General features: G+C 35.8%; 1 protein-coding gene across 2 annotated transcripts in view; it reads left to right on the top strand.

Moving 5' to 3' along the window:
* lrp1ab (low density lipoprotein receptor-related protein 1Ab) overlaps window positions 1-12,987 on the top strand; it is a 116,446-nt gene that overhangs the window by 34,235 nt on the left and 69,224 nt on the right. For both annotated transcript variants that reach the window (XM_059527900.1, XM_059527901.1), the window contains exons 4-6: window positions 9,085-9,204; window positions 9,290-9,418; window positions 9,527-9,781. In XM_059527900.1, coding sequence (XP_059383883.1) covers window positions 9,085-9,204; window positions 9,290-9,418; window positions 9,527-9,781 — 504 coding nt within the window. The remainder of the gene's footprint in view (window positions 1-9,084; window positions 9,205-9,289; window positions 9,419-9,526; window positions 9,782-12,987) is intronic.

Here is a 12,987-nt window from a genome sequence, read left to right as displayed (position 1 = left end):
GAAATGGATTACTTCACAACAGAGTGAAGGAACATATTTATAGCAGAGCGTTAACTCAATTTCTGGCAGAGACAATACAGTACTTTAAGTGAACTTTTAATAGTGGAAGTTGCTAACTAGGGGTGGGCGATATGACCAAAATCTTATATCACGATATGATAAATTTTATATCTCGATAACGATATATATTTTGATTTAGTTATTTTTTTTTTTAATAAGGTTTTTTTATGATATTAAATTTTAATACCATATAATTTTCATAATCCTTGTCACCAATAATAATACAACATATATATATATATATATATATATATATATATATATATATACTGTATATATTCATAATCATTAGCATAATTTATTTATTTATTTTCTTCTTAATCTAGTTACAAAAGTGATTTAGTAAAGAGCAGTGAGAGATTTTCATGAATGGCGGACAGGACGAATATTGGACAGCTTCCCCTTTAAGACCGAAGTACGGATCCAATATACTGTTACATATGCGCTTTCTCTCTGTTTACATTCCCTTAAGACCTAAATGACTGTGTTTATGAGGATACTTGCATTTGGACGCATATACAGTAAGTGTTTATGCAATCGTTCAAAGCCAGTAAAGTGGCAAAAATGCTCACGAGCTCTTTTAGCAGTTGATGCACGGCTAACGCACTCCTCTCACACAGACACCGCGCATATAGCTCTGTTGTTTGGGTTTCAACGGCCTAAAATCAGTTGTTTTAAACTGCAGTGCTTAAAAACGCATGCAAACCTTAAATTTTTGTGACCATGCAAACATTTATGTGATGTGAGCACGCGCATGCTGTTATTCACGTGTCTGCCTGCATCTCTGTGTGATGCATGTAATACTGCCGTCACTCAAATGATGAAATGTATTGCAGTAAACAATGTATTTTGCGGCACCACAAAATAATCGATAGAGCACAATATGAAATGATAGACTTTTTAATTTTGTCCCTCCGATTTATACCGTCATATCGCCCAGCCCTATGGCTAACTACACTACTACTAATGTTTCACTAACTGTAGTTTAGCTTTTTATAAGCAGTTAAATAGTCTTCTTATTTAGAGTCACAAACTTTGATTCATTTCAGTAGATCATGTCATCATTTAAAAGTGTTTTTTTTTCTTTATTTAATTTACATTATTAGCAATATTGTTAATCATCATCAGGCTTTTTTTGGCAAATGTGTTTAGTCATTAGTCGTTCATTAGTTACCATTATCAGCATTATTTATTTCATTACCAACACTCTTTAATATTGTTGCCCCCTTATTTTGTTGGAGTTGTTTTTAGCTTTATAAGTTTCATTATTCATTGTTCACACCATCAGTTAAAATTTTTTGCCTCTGAGTAATTTTAATATACACTAATGTTCAAATGTTTGGGGTCAGATTGGAAAAAAATTATACTTTTATTCAGCAAGGAAGCATAGCATTAACTAACATTTATATTGTTGCAAAGCATGCTGTACTATCTATCAAAGCATCCTGAAAAACAGTATCAATTTCCTTTAAAATAATTATATCATATCATTGATGATAATAATAATAAATGTTTCTTGAGCTGCAAATTAGCATATGTCATGTGGAACTGAAGACTGGAGAAATGGCGCTTAAAACCTTAAAATATATTAATATATTAAAATAGAAAGTAAATTGTAATAATATTTCACAATATTACTGTTTTACTGTATTTTTGATCAAATAAATGCAGCTTTGTTGAATGTAAAAAAACAATAAAAACCTTACTAAACCCAAACGTTTGAATGAAAGTGTAGTTAGTAGCTTACTATTTTACTATTATTTGATTTTATTATTATTATTTATATTATTACTACTATTTGAATTTTGACTTGACTACTTTGAACTGTAGATTAAGCTACTCATAATTCACTAATAAATCAACCTAAAATGACCCTATTTACTTCAGGCAGGTTCCTTCATGTGCACGATTAATCAGTTTCATGTTTTGTTTGTCTTCATAATCTTTCACCCTAATGTAATAGCTTGCTCAGCCTCTAAGAAATACCATCAAATAAATCATCACTTCCAACCTGACTACTATTCACTATTCTGCTGTCCTATTTTTCATCATTGAATATCCTGTTTTTATTAGAAATATTTCACTCAATAGTTGAAATGATTTGCGAATGCAGTTTCGGTGACTTTATCTGCTAATGTTGCCACGGTGCCTATGTTTATCATGCCTTGAATTAGCCGGCTGTTTCTCTGTTTGCTTATATTTAGCTGACCTATTCACACAGGATGCTCTGCACACATGCAGGCAAATACGCAGCACTTACAAGAATGATTAGCCCTTTAAATAGAACTTTGCACTACTATTGGCAAACTCCACTGTGCCTTTCAACTTTATCTGAGCTCAGCTTTGGCAACAGCATATCATTCTGGGCAATGGCTTATCCATTTGTTTCTATTCTGCTGTAGGGCTTCACAATGTTTTCACTGCACTGATGGATGAGCTTGGCTCAGATCTCTGCGTATTATTGTGAAAGAACAGGGAGGGCGATCAGGAGTATTGATTGGACGCTGTACCACTCAGATAAATAGGATAATTAATGCCTTTTTTTTATTGGTTTCAGCAATTTGAGTTCATCTTGAGGACACTTTCATATCAAACACAACAAGAGTTTTGTCTAGTTAGGAGTCAGTGTACCTCAACATTGGTTTGTTTGTGAGTGCATGTTCCAGAACTGCTTCTTGCTGAAAGGTTTGCTCTCATCTTTCCCAATCAATCTTGAACAAACACACAACACATAGGCCAAAGTTGAAGTTCATCAACCTCTTGTCCTGACAAGAACTCTTGCTGTCAGACCCATCCCCCCCATCTCAATTATTACCAAACACACATTATGCACTCACTCACACACACGCGCACACACACACACACACACACACACACACACACAAGCATGCACAGACCTGCCAACAGACAAACAGCGAGATCTCAGACGTGAGAAATATTACACACAAACATGCCACAAAGTGTATTTTAAAGTGCCATGAAGTGGTTCAAGTGCTTTTATTTTTTTCAGCAGAGTGGAATAATAGTTAATTTCCTTCACCACTATAACTAAATCCAAAATGCATTTTGGACAGTCTGCAGTGTTGCTATTAATTTAAAGGGCACATATTATGCAAAATTCATTTTTAAATGCTGTTTGACCATAAATATGTTGGTACTGTGTGTACACAACCACGCTATAATGATAAAAATCCTCCCAATCCTTTTTTTATTTAATTCCCATAAATCATAAGTGTCTCAGAATAAGCCGTTTGCGGAATCTGTAAAATGTGATGTTTTAAATGCATTATTTCAACACGATAGACATAGTTAAAACCAAAAAGATGTTTTTGGCAGAGTAAAAGCACAGTCCTGTTCTGGAAAAGGGGGCGGGGAACAGCAGCTCATTTGCATTTAAATCACATGCCCCAAAACAGCATGTTTCTGCTTCCACTCAGAATGGGCATTTTCAAAATGATATAATAAATGATCTGTGGGGTAATTTGAGCTGAAACTTCTCACACACATTCTGAGGTTATATTTCATATTGTAAAAGGGGCATATTTGGTGCCCTTTAAATGCAAATATACACTATCATTCAAAAGTTTGGGGTCAGTAGTAATATTTTAATGAATGCTTTTGTTCAGCATGCACACATTAAATTGATAAAAAGTAGAGACTTTTTACAATGTTATAAAACATTTCTAATTCAAATGATTTTGTTCTTTTTACTATTCAATTAATCAAATTAATCCTGAAAAATAATCAAATTGAATATAATTATCAGTTTAAATAATTTACTTAAAAAGAGCAGAATTCATTCTTAATATATATTATTTAGTATTGTATTGTGTATATAGCTAACAATTTATTTCACCACACAGAAGTCTATATAAAATGGTGCACACCGGGTTAGGAAAACAAGTGAGTAATCAAAAATGAATCACTTTTAACTAGTACATTCAAATGGAGCAGTCTGAATTGGCTGACTCACTGAAGTGAATGAAGTGACTTCCCAAAGCTGTTTTGAGAGTTTAGGAATGTGTTTGTTTAGTGCCTCAGTTTGCTCTGTTATAAGGCTGTGTGAGTAAATGTGACAAATACAGTGATGTAGAGTTTTGTAATGCTGTACCGCTACTTGTTGAATAAACTAGCTTTTACTGGAACAGCTGTGCTCAGTGCTGTCACACTACTGAAAAATGCAGTTAAGTTAGTAGCATCTCTGCTTATTGTTAGTTATATCCCAATACTGGCCTGGTCTCCTACTCCTCAACTAAAATATTAATGTAAATCACAAGTGCCAAAATGGGAAGCATGACATTTTTAGCCATTTCCTGTTCTCCTCATGAAGCATTCAGGATGTGTGTCCTGATCCTCTGCTTGTGCTTGAGAACGAGAGAGCTGGATGTTCAGTAACACAAGATGTTTCTGAAGAAGACAAAAGGAACAGATCTGATCCTGGATCTGCTGTTAATAGTAGTGTTATAACGGGTTGAGTGGTTCGCATATGGTGCGGTTGAAGACTGGTTTTAGGTCTGGCTGCCGGTGTTTTTGTAGCTGTTGTCTTCGAGAGATCATGTGGTGTGGTATTAAACCTTCTCTGTCTCACTCTTTATTTTTCTCACTTTCTTTTTGTAGCACTTCACTGGCTATAATGAAATGTTGGCTGCATTCTTACGTTTACTTGAAATGATCCTGAAAAAATTATTTCCGTTGCTCTAATAAACTTCAAACACGTGGATTGAATACCAATCAAAATACCTGCAAGGCATGGCTGTGGGAATTGGAGACTGCATTTGCCAATAGGAAGTAAATTCCTGCTTAAAGGAATATTCCCAGGATCTCAATGGGTGTGGAAAACCTGGAAGTGTAAGTGATTTTAAAATTGTGGTTTGGAAAAATAAACCAAAAAATTGTATCCATTCCTATTTTGTGGAATCTCTTGAAGAAAGATGATTATCCAGTGATCAAAAATGATGGGGTTTCTTTTGATTTGATACTTTTTAACTTCTATGCCCCACATTGTCTTCAAGAATATTCAGAGACCCCAAGACTTTTTACAAGACAGTGGGGATTCTGGTGGTTCTTCTTTTTTAGTATTTTCGTTCAGTGTTTGTTCATGTTTTGGTTGCTGTTACATAACGTAGTGGTGTCTGACTATGGGTGAAACATGTGCTGATGACGTCATCGTTTCAGAAAATATAGGGGATTCGCTGTCCAGACGAAAATGCAAGGAAGACGTTTGCAGATTTCTACACTCTGGGACCTGGTTTAAAAAAAATATTGGTTTCACTCTCCCAAAAAGGAGAGAATCCCACATGTGGGATTTTTATTTCCGTGCCCCTGGGAATACGGTTTCACATATGGGATTTAGAATGTTGGATGACGTCGCATAACTGTTAAATTCAAACTATGGTTACGCATGTTGGCTGGCGCTGAGCCAGAGAAAGACGTGCAGTGCTCTTGTCATATTATCACAACAATGCAGCGTCCTTAACCGCATAATGCATATTTTAGGTTTCGGACATTTATTTAATACTAGTATGTATTTAATACTAGTAAAAAAATACATTTAGAGTTTGAAAAATACACACGTCTATGGAAGCAACAATAACAATCCATTCAAATTTAATTTGCAGCTGCTTTATTTATATCAGATACACATGGTGTAAGTAACTATACAATTCACTCTATTATCCACCCAGTTCACCCGTCACTTATTGTATTTTGGGAGAGATAAGTGAATTCATGCTCTGTAAATCTGACTGACAGCACTCTCTGCACTGCAGCGCGAACAAACATGGCAGCGCCCATCTCACATAACCGATCACGATCAAGATCATTTTGAAAGGTTTTTAAACCACCAAAAACACTCATTTACACATATTTATAAATTGGAATATCAGATTGTTCATGACATAGTATGCAAGTTTGTGAATATTTTTAATAAAAAAAGGAAAAACTAAATAAAAGCTATCCATCTGTCATACAGTGTTATTGTAGACGTGGTCTGTCACGTGACAAACTTGACGCGTTGCCATGGAAACAGTAAGGGGAAACGTTCTAAAATAATGGTTGCCTTAAAAAAAACTCACTCTGGGGGGACCGCTGGAATATTTTAAACTCACTACTGAAAAGGTTAACCAGCAACATTGCTTTAATGATATGGCTCGATTAGGTCAGTGTCACAAGTGTAAGTCACACTTTGCATGTCCATAAATATTACATTTTTTTAATTCCGTAATACTTTCAGCTACTCAGAAAAGTGTAGTACACACATTTTACCTAAGTAAATTCTGTCATCATTTACACAACCTTCAAGTTGTTTTAAATGCAAGATTTTTTTTTCTTCTGTTAAACATAAAAAGATATTTTGAAGAATGGTGGATAACCAAACAGTTGCCGAACACCCATTGACTTCCATAGTATGAAAAAATTACTATGGAATTTAATAGGGACCAGAAACTGTTGGTTACTAACATTCCCTAAAATATCAAATGTATTTAGCTAAATCAATTCATACAGGTTTAGAACAACTTTGGAATTACAATTTTTGGGTAAACTATTCCATTAAATTAATTCTGTTAAATTTCCCCTCAAAATCAGTGCAGAAAATACAGAAAAAGTCTGCAGACCTTTTTAGATTTGACAGTTTTTTGGGTAGCCAGTGCTACGCCCCAAACGCCCTCAGCTCTGTTTGGAGTCGTTTGTGGATGTGAGGTCAGTATATGAACTGTGTTTGGACGTTATGGGGGAATTGATTCGATAGAGTCCGTTGTATTTTGCCTGCACATTTTCCTCTTTACACATTCCACAAAAGCCCCATTGTACCCCCCAGTGCCACAGGCTTTTGTGTGATGAGGACTCTCGCTGTCCCTGTGCTTTCATTTCTGTGGTTGAGTCTCTGTAGGAGAAAGAAAGGACCGAGAGGAGGAGAGTTTCAATGCATTGTGGGCCAACTTTTCATGAACATTGTGGGTTCTCCAAATCATAACTGAACGAATGGTGGCATTGTTTCATCTAGTTTTCTGTCATATATGATCATATGACACTGAAGACTGGAGTAATGGCTGCCGAAAATTCAACTCTTTCATCACAGGAATAAATTACATTTTTTGATAAATGAAACTTAAAAAAAACAAAAAACTTTTGAACAGATATTCAGTCTCAGATGCATCTCCAGTGTCTGTTTATGATCAGATTTTCTTGTGAAAGATCTTTTGAATGTTTTTTTAATTTTGAAGTTTGGATCATGATGCACCTAACAAGACTCGTCGGATCACATTTACACGTGTATCTGTCAGCTTGTGATCAGCTCAACTGAGACAGATGTTCCCGGTATAAAAATCCTGCAGGATTATAAAGGAGTTCCTTAAGTAAATATTACCATTGTGATTTTGTACTTCCCTGAACCATTCCCACATTAACATATCAGACGAAATCGCTGTTTTGATGGATGTGGCTTTCTCAGACCTGTGTGTATCCGGTGGGCATGTGGAGACTTGTTTTTTGTCTGAGCAAAGCCACAGTCTGAGTTCACACAGAGGTTGGTGGACAGTGATACAGAGTTTGGCAGCACAGCAATACCCACAGTATAAAAACCAAGTGCACTCATCTGTGTCCAGTCAAACCTTTTAATCGTACGCTCTGTGTGTATGTGTTTTTGGTTGGTTGAGCAGTGAAGCCCCTGTTGCGCTTTCATATTTTGCCAAGATGTACTAAAAGCATCTCTAAGAGCATTAAAGGCTTTTCACTGTACACCACATGCATAGAAATCTCGTACAACAAGCCTTTTTTACGAATATCAAGTGTCACGTTTTGCATGCATGTAAGAAAGACACTCATTACAGACCAAGGCTGATCCTAGGTGGTTTTAAGTAGCTGGTCAACCAGCTTGTAGGTTAATTGATTGGGGCTGGTGCCAGGGTGGTCTGGTTAATCTGGTTAACTGTGTTCTAGAAAAACAACTTAAAAAAGCTAGATGAACTGCTTATCCATTTTTTGTGCTAATTTGACCTGGTTTTGTTAGAGGTAAACCTGGGCAGTATTTTAAATGTTTACAACATGTTTAATATTATGTATTTTGTTGCTGATCTAAAATTATCATTGTGAATATCACAATAATTGTAATGATAAAGAGAACTTAGTTTGTTACTCCTATGCTATGACAGATGTTTTCTGTCTGTGTGCTTCGAATGTGTGCTCTGAAAACCGTATATCAGAAGTTTAACTCCTATGATTTTAAACGCATGATTTCAACACGCTAAACATATTAAACAGATGTTTTTAGCAGGTCTGAGCTGTCATGGCACAGCTCTATTCTGGAAAAGGGGAGAGCAGCAGCTAATTTGCATTTAAAGACACAGGCCTGAAAAACAGCATGTTTCTGCTTTCACTCAAAATAGACATTTTCAAAATGATATAACAAATGATCTGTGAAGTATTTTTAGCTGAAACTTCACAGACAAATTCTGGGGACACCAGAGACTTATTACATATTGTGAAAAGGGCCATAATATATCTCCTTTAAATATTTTATTCCATGTTTGTAAGTAAATGTTATTGTTGTTTTTGTTATTTTTGACACATTGTTGCCATAAAGTTTAAATCTACATGCTTGTTATTCCTGTTTTCATTTACTATTCATTTAGGCCTATATTTTTTATTATATTTTATTATTTTAAACAAAGGTTTTATTTAAAAATATATCATTTGTAATACAATATAATATAATATACAATTGTATCAATTGCTGGATTTTTGCTGGAAATTTATTTAGTAAAACTACTTCTATTTTGAAAAAAAAGAATTTGAATCAACACATTATATTATCCATCCATACTTTCTCCAAACTGCTTATCATATGTAAGGTCGCTGGTTATTTTATTTTATTTTATTTTATTTTTAAACCAAAAGCTGACAAATGTTGTGAATTTCTCTAGTCCTACTTTCCAGTTTTTTTTTTTATCTCTTCTGTCCAATATTTAATTTAGTTGTAGATGTTTCTCTGCTAACCCTCTGTTCTCTCTGTTTCCTGTGCTATAGAGTATGCTCATAACTGCACCATCATGGGCTGCCAGTACAACTGTTCAGTGACGCTGTCGGGTCCAAAGTGCTACTGCAGGAATGGCTATGAGGTGGGAGAAGATGGAAAGAGATGCAAAGGTGAGCTTTGAATGACATTATGATTTTGTAATTAAGTGATGACTAGAAGAAGTGAATGGGAAACATGAGGCTTTCTCTGTGTCAGACTTTAACGAGTGTGCAGTGTACGGGACTTGCAGTCAGACATGCATAAACACAGATGGCTCCTACACCTGCAGCTGTGTGGAGGGCTACTTGCCTCAACCAGACAACCGGTCCTGCAAGGCCAAGAACGGTAGGAAATGAACATCATTTCTGCTGATCCTGTTCTTTTTTTCTTGCTGGCTGTGTGGTCAAATCCTTTTTGTTTTGTAAGCACCATGTTTTCTTTTCTGCGTTTAAGACCCTGTAGATCGGCATCCGTACCTCCTCATTGCCAACTCACAGAACATCCAAGCCACCTCTCTAAGCGGAGCCAATCCCATCTCCATCAACACCAAGCAGACCACCGCTATGGACTTTATCTACGCCCAGGAGACCGTGTGCTGGATCCACATGGGAGACTCCCCCGCAGCCACCCAACTCAAGTGTGCCAAATTCCCCAATGCCAAGAGCTTCACGGAGGAGAAGACCATCAACATCTCCCTCAGCCTGCACCGTCAGTACCACATTCTTACTTGTTTGTTTTACATGAATGTAAGTTGTCGGTTTGGGCAAAAAAACATGAACTTACGAATTTATTTGTTAAGGCCTTCATGGTTTACAAGCAATAATTAGATAAGCTTCCTGGTTTTGGTTGAGCCTGTGATTACAGATTTGTGTTGCCAAATTAATAGTTTATCCAGAAGCAAAAGTTGTCATTATTAACAAACCCTCATTTTATGGCCCTTATGACATACACTACCATTCAAAAAAAAATTTTTCCTGTTTTTGAAAGGAAGCCTCTTGCTCACCAAGGTTGCATTTATTTGATCAAACATACTATGACATTTTAATAAATAAAATCTAAATCTAAATAATACTTGTCTATTTAAATATATCTCAAAATGTTAATGCTGCAGTTAATTTTCAGCAGCTATAACTTCAGTCTTCAGTGTTACATTATCCTTCAGAAATCATTTTAATATGTTGATTTGGTGCTCAAGAAACATTTTTCATTATTACCAATGCTGAAAACAGTTGTGCTTCTTAAAATCTTTGTGGAGTTTGGGATCAATAGAAATTGCAAAGGAACAGAATTAATTTGTAATCTACATCTTTTGTAACAATGTAAAAGTCTTTACTGTCAGTTTTGATCAATTTAATGCATCCTTGCTAAAAAAAAAAGTATAATTTGTTTTTTTCAGATCAAGTTATTGACCCGAAACTTCAGGAATGGTAGTGTAATTTCTTCAGAAGGAAACTTTTTATTTTTTTATTTTTTTTTTGCTGATTGCTCTTTTCCATGCAGTTACAGTAATTGAAAATGCATTCAAACTGCCAAAACAGTTTATTAAAGGGGTCTAGAATTGAGAAATCAAAATTCCCTTGATCTTCTGACAAGTTTCAGAACTTAAAGTGCCCCTATTATGGGTAATGAAAGGTTAATATTTTGGTTTTGGGAGTCCCCAACAACAGGTTGACATGCATGAAAGGTCAAAAAACACTTTCATTGTCTTATAATATGCATTTTTATCTTATTTGCTCAGCAACTCCCAAGCGATCACTCAACGATTCATTTTTCCCAACCCCTCCTTTGTGTGAAGCTAATCTGCAGTGATTGGTCCGATTGGTTTCATTTTCATTTCATCATGCCTGTAATGCCTGATAAAGGAGAGCTTGTGAGAACAGTGCTGCTTTGTGTACAGCGTTACCGGGGAAACGGTATGGAACATGAAATGGCTTGGGATTCGTTTTAAAAAACAACTCATTTCAATGATTCAAAGTAGGGGTGCACCGAAATTTCGGCCGCCGAAAATTTTCGGCCGAAATGGCATTATGCAGCAAAAGCTGCACAATCGATCGGACCAACCAACACAAGTTTCGAAAACGAAAACAGGGAATCGATTTTAACGGCCTTCTCTCGGAGCGCGTCCAGCTCGTCACTATACGCTCGCAGCGAACGCGCATCACACAGCAACTGCAGGTTCTGACACACACACACACAGAGCCTATTAGTGCATAATATCAATGTAGCCTTCAGTAATGTTTTTCATTGATGTTATGGCAGTCCACATTGCTGACTTGTGCGCGTCTCAAGCGCCCTCTTTACGTTCGCCCTAATGCCTGTTTAGTTGTCGGTGGATTTGCCTATATTTGGCGTTGAAAAACGGATCAACGCCAAATATAGGCAATTTATTAACGATTCAATGAACACTTTGCCTATGTCTCAAAAATCGAACAGGATTTTTTTTTCACAAAAGTGACAGCCCTATACGAGAGAACACCAAAGTTGCAATATGCAACATTTGTTCTGCAAAAATCTCCAAAATTGTGGATTTTTTTGCACAATTTTTAAAAAACTATTTTATTTGATGGAACATAAAACTTGAAGAATAATTATTATTTATATTTATTGTAAAAAATATTTTATGTTTTGTTATGTAGGCTAACTGTTAATAAAAGTTTGATTATTATATTGTGATTTTTCAATTCAGATCCATTAAATCCAAGCAATATATATATACGTTTTTAAAAGAAGCCATTTTCGGCTTCAGTTTCGGTTTTCGGCCAAGTGCATCCTAAATTTTCGGTTTCGGCGCAGAATTTTCATTTCGGTGCATCACTAATTCAAAGTAGACTCTATCTTTTGATAGACAATACCTTAATAAACGGTGCACTTTCAGATTTAAAACTTATATTTTCATTCACTTAGAGTTGTGTTACTGCATGAAAAGTAATTTTCAAAAATCCATAATAGGGGCACTTTAAAACTGTCTCATTAGTCTAAAAGCTGCTTACATCGAAGGCAAGTTGTGGAATGTACCACTGGATGATGTAATAGTGTGGATAAACAACGCCTCCACAGAAGAAGATCAGCACCTGCTTCTACATCGCTGCCTGTTTAGCCCCGCCCCCAATTTGCATGTGAAGTAGGTAAATGACGAAAAAGGCAAATGCAGAGTTTACAATCTGCCATGCCTATTCAAAAACAAAGGCAGTTCGTGACCCCTTTAAAAAAAACTTGAGCATCCTGAAGTAGTCCATGACTCTTGAGACCCAGACCCAATCTGATTAAATAATGGATCGTTCAAACCAGTTTTGTTAACTGGATTAAGCAATTCATTGACAAGATCTGACTCAAAAGAACAATTTGTTTGAAAATCAGACATCGTTACTTCTCTCATGAACTGCAGTGTGCTATAAGGAGAGTTAAGGTGGGTGTCAAGATTTGATGACTAAGACTTAGAATATAGAGCATGAGTCTACTTACTTTCATGGTGCTTTTTTTAACATCTCCAAATCTTTAACTAATTTAGAGTGCCCAAAATGTTTTAAAAAGTGAACTTTTCCATTCTATTGATGAAAGAAAGTTACATGGTTTTGGAAAAAAATATGTTGATGTGCACTGTTCTCATGACATATTGTTGGCCCCATTTATGACTTTTGATTGGGTTCAGTCTATGATTAGTCTTAATGTTTGTCTGGAAAACAAATAATTAGTGTCTGATGACATGCTCATTGCAGTGACGTGTTTTTTCTAGATTGTGTAACACAATAACTGTGATTTAGGATGTCAAGGATACACTGTCTACTGCCAAAACCATTGCAGCAATTTCAACGACACCTTTCATAACATATAACATCAACAGTTACATCAACTGTTACATCACCTAGACATTCCTGCCCTGTAGGGAGTTTCTGTAGTATTAGGTCTGTCTTATT

The sequence above is a fragment of the Carassius carassius genome, chromosome 37 (genome assembly GCF_963082965.1).
Source record: "Carassius carassius chromosome 37, fCarCar2.1, whole genome shotgun sequence".
In the NCBI taxonomy this organism is placed as follows: domain Eukaryota; kingdom Metazoa; phylum Chordata; class Actinopteri; order Cypriniformes; family Cyprinidae; genus Carassius; species Carassius carassius.
This window is presented reverse-complemented; position numbering and strand designations above follow the sequence as displayed.